Source organism: Lepisosteus oculatus, chromosome 20 (genome assembly GCF_040954835.1).
Source record: "Lepisosteus oculatus isolate fLepOcu1 chromosome 20, fLepOcu1.hap2, whole genome shotgun sequence".
Lineage (NCBI taxonomy): Eukaryota > Metazoa > Chordata > Actinopteri > Semionotiformes > Lepisosteidae > Lepisosteus > Lepisosteus oculatus.
The window spans coordinates 1526874-1536456 of NC_090715.1; the positions used below are offsets into that span (position 1 = coordinate 1526874).

The following is a 9583-nucleotide window of genomic DNA, read 5'->3' on the forward strand; positions in this document are numbered from 1 at the left end:
GCAGGCACGAGGAATAGTTTTCACCCCAGTTCATTTCTAAGCGGCTCGGTTGAGCAAATCACTTAACTGGTTGCAGTGAAAACCCAGGTCTTTCCAAACTGGCGTTCTTCTGTGTGTCGAGTTGTAAAAAATTCAATCTGTGAAAATAGAGGAAAAAATGAGGTGGTGTTGTTTTGAAGCAAATTCCTGGATTAGCTGCCCTTCCGAACCGAGGGAGGATTTGGGGCTGATTATGGACCGGTTATGTAACAGAGTAGCGCTTGCTCCACTTTTTCACCGTCGCTCGGTTGAGCTGAGCCAACAGTCCGGCATACCTCTGCTCCTTCTGTTCAGCTTTAACCCAGCACTCCGCGTGTGTGTCGTGTGCTCTAGGGACGCCTATGCTTTCTGCAGAGAATGATTTATCCCGCAGGGCCCTTGGAATTTCCGTACGGAGCGTCCAGTCTGCTTCCAGAGGTTTTCTTTGTGTGCCGGGAAATTCCCCTCCCGTACCAGGCCCAGTCCTCAGTTATTTGATCCAGATGGTGACGGCGTGACCAGTATCCTGGAGGGGCTTAACCCTTGAGAATTTGTCTCAGTGTATCCTTTTATATCCAATCCAGTATCCCCTCTGGAAATCTGGCACTGGGACTCTTTCATTGTGCAAATCCAGCCCCAGCAACCACTTGCTCTGATAAACGACAATCGCCCTTTTAAAGAACTTTTGTGTTATAGCAGAATTTGCATGATTTGTTAATGTGTACTTGCTGTAAGAGGTTTATTGTGAAATAAAGTTTATTTTGATAGGGAAAAAAAAGAGGAGCCCCTAGTTTGTAGTGTATGTATTCAATGTGTTTGCTAGGCATTAGAGTCGTGTAAAGAAATTGACCGCCACCTCGTGAATGAGATTGTGTAGCATTTTTACACAAGAAAGGGGGGAAGTTTTATTTTTTGAGCAGGTTTATGATCGATACCCAGATGAGCACACGATGTCCCAGGTAACGCGCTGCTCCAGCTGGGAGTTGTAGATGCCCGTTATTTTAAAGAGACCAGAAGGCGGCTCCACAGCCGAAACGTTGTGTTTCTTTTCTCTTTTCAGCATAAAATAAACATTTACTTGTTCCTCATTTTAAGGCCGCTGCGAGATGGGTTTGTCTTTGTTTTTAATCTGCTGTCGGGCACAAAGTTGAAGGCTGTTTTTGCAGCGTTCCAAAAAAAAGTCTCTGTGGATTCAGCTACGTTTTAGAGATTTCCCCTGGTCATCATTCGCTCACTCCTCACCTGGATGGATCTGTCGCTTTTTACTTCTGGTTTTGTTTTTCAGGTGCACGGGGTCTATAAAAATAAAGTAAAAGGCGTCAGGCGTTCGGAACAGGTTGAAATTAATCAAGTTTCAATGTTTACATTCTCGGGGGTTTTTTTCTGATCAGAAGTTGAATCGCAAATTGTCTCGTATTCAGTTTTTAAGTACGAGATTCTTACACTTTCCCACCAGAGATTTCACATGTTATGCGGCCACTCTGTAAGGACGCGCGATTTAAACAGAAGTCCGAGCAGAGATTTCGCGGTGGTCCATGACGCTGCGGACGGAGGGTCTTCGATTAAGAGCCGGTGCTCGAACCCGGGACTCCCGCGTCACTCAATAGGGACCCAGCCCGGTGAGCGAGATCTTTAGCTGTTGAGTGACGCGGGAGTCCCGGGTTCGAGCCCCCGACGGTGCGGGTTCGACCTAATGCGGCAAGGGCGCCCACCTGAATCCCCGTTGCGTTACAGTATTATTATAAACATGCAGGTACATCAATGGGCTTCTGGGAAACGTGGCCCTGGTGTGAGTGTATGTTACCATGCGATGGACTGGCGTCGGACCCTGCGCCCCCCTGCAGTGGAAGAATCCAGATCGCCACAGCCCCTCAGGTGACTGCAGGTCAGATGCCCGGTTGTGCCTGGCGATTCAATCAATTGGGCCCCGGGGGGAATAACGTTTATTGTAAAACTCGACCTGCGTCACAGCAAATGGAAAGCATCGTTACAGGTGGATCCCCCCTTCCCCCGGCCCGACATTAATTAGGAAGTGAATCGTTATAAAACCCAAGTCCATCTGTAGCAATCGGTACAGATAAATCGGTTTAGAAACCATTCCTGACGTACTCTCATTTACACCGATAACCCGACACCCACATACAGAACAATTGGACGTTTTCGTGAAGCAGTCCGAGTGCCGTACCCCACTCGAGGGGCGAGTCCGGCGCCCCACCAGCGATCCCAGCCCAGTCCCGCGAACCGGTGCCCGCTGTTTAAATGACCAGCGGCAATGGATTGCGCATCAAATAAAATCGAAACCGAAAGTCGTTTCGGCAGCTGTCATGCGATCCTGTCCATGTGGTCGTGTGAAGGAGAAGCACAGCGCGCTCGTCAGCGCCGGACCTCAGCCCTGACTCCTGGGAGGCTGGATGTGAGTGCGTAGGGGCGTGCAGAGCCTGGAGGGGATTTTCCAAGGTAGATTTTGGATTTTTTTAATGGCCTTGGGGGAGGGGGGTCCCTCCGGAGTCAATCCCTGCCGCGACAGAAATTGAAAGGATTTCGTTTCCTGCAGAAGGGCTCCGTGGACCGTCCCGTCCTGCCGAGGACTGCGCACACGCAGGTATGTCTGGTGCTGGCGGGACGCGGTATTAATTAGCCTGTCCGTGCGGCAGGTTTTTCGTCTCAGTCTCTCAATTTTGTCCATTGTCCGGAAGCCTTAAATCCACGCAGGACAGTGATACGCAACAGCTTTGCCGTGAAGAAGGCGTGCCGGCTCGCGCCTGTGTTGGCATGTCTGTGCTGAACCGTGGAGCCGTTCTGCCAGTTGGTTATTTCTCCTCTGGGTTCTGAACCAGGCGTTTATGTCAAGTCGCTATACACAGTGTGGCACTAGTCTTGAGCAGGCAGCAAGCTTGTATTGTAAAAGAACAGTAGCCTGTAGCGTATTTCGTTGAGAACAGAATTATCACTGTTTTTAAAGCTAGAAGCTGTAAACAAGCTCCAATTGAACTGAATTATGTCATTTTACTGCATGTGTCACCATCGTGATCTAAACTTGATCGAAACATGAAAAGCGGCGGTCCGTGCTCTTGTCGCCGAGAGTGCTCCGTGTCCAGCAAGACTACGAGTCTCTCCCTTTTGTCTTGAAGCCAAGAGCGCTGCTATCCTGTCCAGTGCAGCACCGCTTGCGAGAGAAGTCCCGTAGATATGGCAACTGGATTTCCCGCGGTACCACGCAATTAAAAAGGAAGACAAGCATTTAAAATATGACAGACCTCAGCTTTAATTAATTACAATCTTAAACAACTTGCGCCACAACAGCTGGTTTTCATTTCGGCTGGGCTTGTTACCTAATTGGACTGTAAACAGACTTAACAGAATTCATTTGAGCTGCTTTCACTCTCTAAACGCCTGGAAGGGCAGACTCTTATCTGTTACTCTCCATGTATCACCTAAGATCTCTCGGCTTCTGGGGAGGAGGAAGACACTGACTGGGGTTAAAGCCTCGTTAGCTCAATTAACGTTTTAATTAAGCAGTGAGGAGAGCCCGTCAGTTAGGACTGGAGTGAAACAGCTGCAGTGTGGGTATGCTTGGGTCCAGGGCTGGGAACCCCTGCCAGAAAGCAGGAATAAGCAGTATTTTTCCATTGCTTAGTGCTTCCTTACTTATTCTGGGAATATAGATCGAGCCTTAATGAATCCATCCATTAAGCGGAGAGGCCCTTGCTCCTGGTGGAAGGTGAGTCAGGGTTGTATTTGTGCCGCTGGGTACTGTAGTGGTGGGGCGCGGGGTCCCGGAGACTTGCCTGCAGACTGGGTCGCTGTGGTGTTCAGAGAGGAGCCCCAGCTACACAGCATGACCTGAACCCGGGTCAGCCACTAGGACAACATGTAGCGCCTTTCCTCGCAGGGGCGGGGGACCTGGAGAGTGATTTGGTGAGGGCGAGGTTTCCGAAGAGCACAGCTCCGCCAGCTGACCGCGGTCTTCCCCCTCTTGTTTCAGATCTGTGAACAGGGGGCTGAGATCCTTCTGCGACGGCCTGCAGCCTTCCCGAGTCCCAGATCCAGGGAAGATCCTCAGTGAGGGATGGCGGGGGCCCTGCCCTGGGTCCTGGGCACGGTGCTCGGTGAGTGACGGACACCACTGTTCACCGGAACGGAGTTCAGAGTTGTCTTTCCTTCCTCGTCCCTGCACCTGTGAGAAAGACCTCTTGTGCACGTCGCCTGTACTGTGTCTGTACCAGAGAGAAAGGGGAGGAGCGAGGGGAGGTGCTGACCCCTTGCCTCCTGGCCTCGGCAGGGCTTCAGGGCGTTTCCACAAAGTGAGGCTGTCCCTGTGCTGCCCCCTGCAGGTCTCCTGTGTGTACTGCAGCTGGTGGTGCTGTCCTCGTCCCACCACACAGACACCTGCCGCAGCCTCCACACGCTGGAGAACAGCCTGAACTACAGCGGCAGGAGGACCTACATGGTGAGGAGAGGGAAGGCAGGAGGGGCAGGGAGGGAGTGAGAGAGGGAGTGTGGGGAGAGGGAGTGAGAGGGCAGTGTGGGGAGAGGGAGTGAGAGAGGGCAGTGTGGGGAGAGGGAGTGAGAGAGGGCAGTGTGGGGAGAGGGAGTGAGAGAGGGCAGTGTGGGGAGAGGGAGTGAGAGAGGGCAGTGTGGGGAGAGGGAGTGAGAGAGGGCAGTGTGGGGAGAGGGAGTGAGAGAGGGCAGTGTGGGGAGAGGGAGTGAGAGAGGGCAGTGTGGGGAGAGGGAGTGAGAGAGGGCAGTGTGGGGAGAGGGAGTGAGAGAGGGCAGTGTGGGGAGAGGGAGTGAGAGAGGGCAGTGTGGGGAGAGGGAGTGAGAGAGGGCAGTGAGAGAGGGCAGTGTGGGGAGAGGGAGTGAGAGAGGGCAGTGTGGGGAGAGGGAGTGAGAGAGTGCAGTGTGGGGAGAGGGAGTGAGAGAGTGCAGTGTGGGGAGAGGGAGTGAGAGAGGGCAGTGAGAGAGGGCAGTGTGGGGAGAGGGAGTGAGAGAGGGCAGTGTGGAGAGAGGGAGTGAGAGAGGGCAGTGTGGGGAGAGGGAGTGAGAGAGGGCAGTGTGGGGAGAGGGAGTGAGAGAGGGCAGTGAGAGAGGGCAGTGTGGGGAGAGGGAGTGAGAGAGGGCAGTGTGGGGAGAGGGAGTGAGAGGGCAGTGTGGGGAGAGGGAGTGAGAGAGTGCAGTGTGGGGAGAGGGAGTGAGAGAGGGCAGTGTGGGGAGAGGGAGTGAGAGAGGGCAGTGTGGGGAGAGGGAGTGAGAGAGGGCAGTGTGAGAGGGCAGTGTGGGGAGAGGGAGTGAGAGAGGGCAGTGTGGGGAGAGGGAGTGAGAGAGGGCAGTGTGGGGAGAGGGAGTGAGAGAGGGCAGTGTGGGGAGAGGGAGTGAGAGAGGGCAGTGTGGGGAGAGGGAGTGAGAGAGGGCAGTGTGGGGAGAGGGAGTGAGAGAGGGCAGTGTGGGGAGAGGGAGTGAGAGAGGGCAGTGTGGGGAGAGGGAGTGAGAGAGGGCAGTGTGGGGAGAGGGAGTGAGAGAGGGCAGTGTGGGGAGAGGGAGTGAGAGAGGGCAGTGTGGGGAGAGGGAGTGAGAGAGGGCAGTGTGGGGAGAGGGAGTGAGAGAGTGCAGTGTGGGGAGAGGGAGTGAGAGAGGGCAGTGTGGGGAGAGGGAGTGAGAGAGGGCAGTGTGGGGAGAGGGAGTGAGAGAGGGCAGTGTGGGGAGAGGGAGTGAGAGAGGGCAGTGTGGGGAGAGGGAGTGAGAGAGGGCAGTGAGAGAGGGCAGTGTGGGGAGAGGGAGTGAGAGAGGGCAGTGTGGGGAGAGGGAGTGAGAGAGGGCAGTGAGAGAGGGCAGTGTGGGGAGAGGGAGTGAGAGAGGGCAGTGTGGGGAGAGGGAGTGAGAGAGGGCAGTGTGGGGAGAGGCAGTGAGAGAGGGCAGTGTGGGGAGAGGGAGTGAGAGAGTGCAGTGTGGGGAGAGGGAGTGAGAGAGGGCAGTGTGGGGAGAGGGAGTGAGAGAGGGCAGTGTGGGGAGAGGGAGTGAGAGAGGGCAGTGTGGGGAGAGGGCAGTGAGAGAGGGCAGTGTGGGGAGAGGGAGTGAGAGAGGGCAGTGAGAGAGGGCAGTGTGGGGAGAGGGAGTGAGAGAGGGCAGTGAGAGAGGGCAGTGTGGGGAGAGGGAGTGAGAGAGGGCAGTGTGGGGAGAGGGAGTGAGAGAGGGCAGTGAGAGAGGGCAGTGTGGGGAGAGGGAGTGAGAGAGGGCAGTGTGGGGAGAGGGAGTGAGAGAGGGCAGTGTGGGGAGAGGCAGTGAGAGAGGGCAGTGTGGGGAGAGGGAGTGAGAGAGTGCAGTGTGGGGAGAGGGAGTGAGAGAGGGCAGTGTGGGGAGAGGGAGTGAGAGAGGGCAGTGTGGGGAGAGGGAGTGAGAGAGGGCAGTGTGGGGAGAGGGCAGTGAGAGAGGGCAGTGTGGGGAGAGGGAGTGAGAGGGCAGTGTGGGGAGAGGGAGTGAGAGAGGGCAGTGAGAGAGGGCAGTGTGGGGAGAGGGAGTGTGAGAGGGCAGTGTGGGGAGAGGGAGTGAGAGAGGGAGTGAGAGAGGGCAGTGTGGGGAGAGGGAGTGAGAGAGGGCAGTGTGGGGAGAGGGAGTGAGAGAGGGAGTGAGAGAGGGCAGTGTGGGGAGAGGGAGTGAGAGAGGGCAGTGTGGGGAGAGGGAGTGAGAGAGGGCAGTGTGGGGAGAGGGAGTGAGAGGGCAGTGTGGGGAGAGGGAGTGAGAGAGGGCAGTGTGGGGAGAGGGAGTGAGAGAGGGCAGTGTGGGGAGAGGGAGTGAGAGAGGGCAGTGTGGGGAGAGGGAGTGAGAGAGGGCAGTGTGGGGAGAGGGAGTGAGAGGGCAGTGTGGGGAGAGGGCAGTGAGAGAGGGCAGTGTGGGGAGAGGGAGTGAGAGAGGGCAGTGTGGGGAGAGGGAGTGAGAGAGGGCAGTGTGGGGAGAGGGAGTGAGAGAGGGCAGTGTGGGGAGAGGGAGTGAGAGAGGGCAGTGTGGGGAGAGGGAGTGAGAGAGGGCAGTGTGGGGAGAGGGAGTGAGAGAGGGCAGTGTGGGGAGAGGGAGTGAGAGAGGGCAGTGTGGGGAGAGGGAGTGAGAGAGGGCAGTGTGGGGAGAGGGAGTGAGAGAGGGCAGTGTGGGGAGAGGGAGTGAGAGAGGGCAGTGTGGGGAGAGGGAGTGAGAGAGGGCAGTGTGGGGAGAGGGAGTGAGAGAGGGCAGTGTGGGGAGAGGGAGTGAGAGAGGGCAGTGTGGGGAGAGGGAGTGAGAGAGGGCAGTGTGGGGAGAGGGAGTGAGAGAGGGCAGTGTGGGGAGAGGGAGTGAGAGAGGGCAGTGTGGGGAGAGGGAGTGAGAGAGGGCAGTGTGGGGAGAGGGAGTGAGAGAGGGCAGTGTGGGGAGAGGGAGTGAGAGAGGGCAGTGTGGGGAGAGGGAGTGAGAGGGCAGTGTGGGGAGAGGGAGTGAGAGAGGGCAGTGTGGGGAGAGGGAGTGAGAGAGGGCAGTGTGGGGAGAGGGAGTGAGAGAGGGCAGTGAGAGAGGGCAGTGTGGGGAGAGGGAGTGAGAGAGGGCAGTGTGGGGAGAGGGAGTGAGAGAGTGCAGTGTGGGGAGAGGGAGTGAGAGAGTGCAGTGTGGGGAGAGGGAGTGAGAGAGGGCAGTGAGAGAGGGCAGTGTGGGGAGAGGGAGTGAGAGAGGGCAGTGTGGGGAGAGGGAGTGAGAGAGGGCAGTGTGGGGAGAGGGAGTGAGAGAGGCAGTGTGGGGAGAGGGAGTGAGAGAGGGCAGTGTGGGGAGAGGGAGTGAGAGGGCAGTGTGGGGAGAGGGAGTGAGAGGGCAGTGTGGGGAGAGGGAGTGAGAGAGGGCAGTGTGGGGAGAGGGAGTGAGAGAGGGCAGTGTGGGGAGAGGGAGTGAGAGAGGGCAGTGTGGGGAGAGGGAGTGAGAGAGGGCAGTGTGGGGAGAGGGAGTGAGAGAGGGCAGTGTGGGGAGAGGGAGTGAGAGAGGGCAGTGTGGGGAGAGGGAGTGAGAGAGGGCAGTGTGGGGAGAGGGAGTGAGAGAGGGCAGTGTGGGGAGAGGGAGTGAGAGAGGGCAGTGTGGGGAGAGGGAGTGAGAGGGCAGTGTGGGGAGAGGGAGTGAGAGAGGGCAGTGTGGGGAGAGGGAGTGAGAGAGGGCAGTGTGGGGAGAGGGGCAGTGAGAGAGGGCATGTGAGAGAGGGCAGTGTGGGGAGAGGGAGTGAGAGGGGCAGTGTGGGGAGAGGGAGTGAGAGAGTGCAGTGTGGGGAGAGGGAGTGAGAGAGTGCAGTGTGGGGAGAGGGAGTGAGAGAGGGCAGTGAGAGAGGGCAGTGTGGGGAGAGGGAGTGAGAGAGGGCAGTGTGGAGAGAGGGAGTGAGAGAGGGCAGTGTGGGGAGAGGGAGTGAGAGAGGGCAGTGTGGGGAGAGGGAGTGAGAGAGGGCAGTGAGAGAGGGCAGTGTGGGGAGAGGGAGTGAGAGAGGGCAGTGTGGGGAGAGGGAGTGAGAGAGGGCAGTGTGGGGAGAGGGAGTGAGAGAGTGCAGTGTGGGGAGAGGGAGTGAGAGAGGGCAGTGTGGGGAGAGGGAGTGAGAGAGGGCAGTGTGGGGAGGGGAGAGGGAGTGAGAGAGGGCAGTGTGGGGAGAGGGAGTGAGAGAGGGCAGTGTGGGGAGAGGGAGTGAGAGAGGGCAGTGTGGGGAGAGGGAGTGAGAGAGGGCAGTGTGGAGAGAGGGAGTGAGAGAGGGCAGTGTGGGGAGAGGGGCAGTGGGAGAGGGAGTGAGAGAGGGCAGTGTGGGGAGAGGCAGTGAGAGAGGGCAGTGTGGGAGAGGGAGTGAGAGAGTGCAGTGTGGGAGAGGGAGTGAGAGAGGGCAGTGTGGGGAGAGGGAGTGAGAGAGGGCAGTGTGGGGAGAGGCAGTGAGAGAGGGCAGTGTGGGGAGAGGGAGTGAGAGAGTGCAGTGTGGGGAGAGGGAGTGAGAGAGGGCAGTGTGGGGAGAGGGAGTGAGAGAGGGCAGTGTGGGGAGAGGGAGTGAGAGAGGGCAGTGTGGGGAGAGGGAGTGAGAGAGGGCAGTGTGGGGAGAGGGAGTGAGAGAGGGCAGTAGAGAGGGCAGTGTGGGGAGAGGGAGTGAGAGAGGGCAGTGTGGGGAGAGGGAGTGAGAGAGGGCAGTGAGAGAGGGCAGTGTGGGGAGAGGGAGTGAGAGAGGGCAGTGTGGGGAGAGGGAGTGAGAGAGGGCAGTGTGGGGAGAGGCAGTGAGAGAGGGCAGTGTGGGGAGAGGGAGTGAGAGAGGGCAGTGTGGGGAGAGGGAGTGAGAGAGGCAGTGTGGGGAGAGGGAGTGAGAGAGGGCAGTGTGGGGAGAGGGAGTGAGAGAGGGCAGTGTGGGGAGAGGGCAGTGAGAGAGGGCAGTGTGGGGAGAGGGAGTGAGAGAGGGCAGTGAGAGAGGGCAGTGTGGGGAGAGGGAGTGAGAGAGGGCAGTGAGAGAGGGCAGTGTGGGGAGAGGGAGTGAGAGAGGGCAGTGTGGGGAGAGGGAGTGAGAGAGGGCAGTGAGAGAGGGCAGTGTGGGGGAGAGGGAGTGAGA

At 57.9% G+C, this 9583-nt stretch overlaps 1 protein-coding gene across 5 annotated transcripts in view; it reads left to right on the plus strand.

Annotated features, from left to right (window-relative positions):
• The first annotated feature begins 2282 nt into the window (after positions 1-2282).
• il34 (interleukin 34) overlaps positions 2283-9583 on the plus strand; it is a 25322-nt gene continuing 18021 nt past the window's right edge. Inside the window, exons 1-4 of one of the 5 annotated variants that reach the window (XM_069181319.1) lie at positions 2286-2431; positions 2573-2620; positions 4004-4127; positions 4353-4468. In XM_069181319.1, the coding sequence (XP_069037420.1) occupies positions 4088-4127; positions 4353-4468 (156 nt within the window). In that variant the 5' untranslated portion in view covers positions 2286-2431; positions 2573-2620; positions 4004-4087. Of the gene's footprint in view, positions 2621-4003; positions 4128-4352; positions 4469-9583 lie in introns of all 5 variants that reach the window. The other 4 variants (XM_069181320.1, XM_069181323.1, XM_069181321.1 and 1 more) reach the window with 4 other exon arrangements.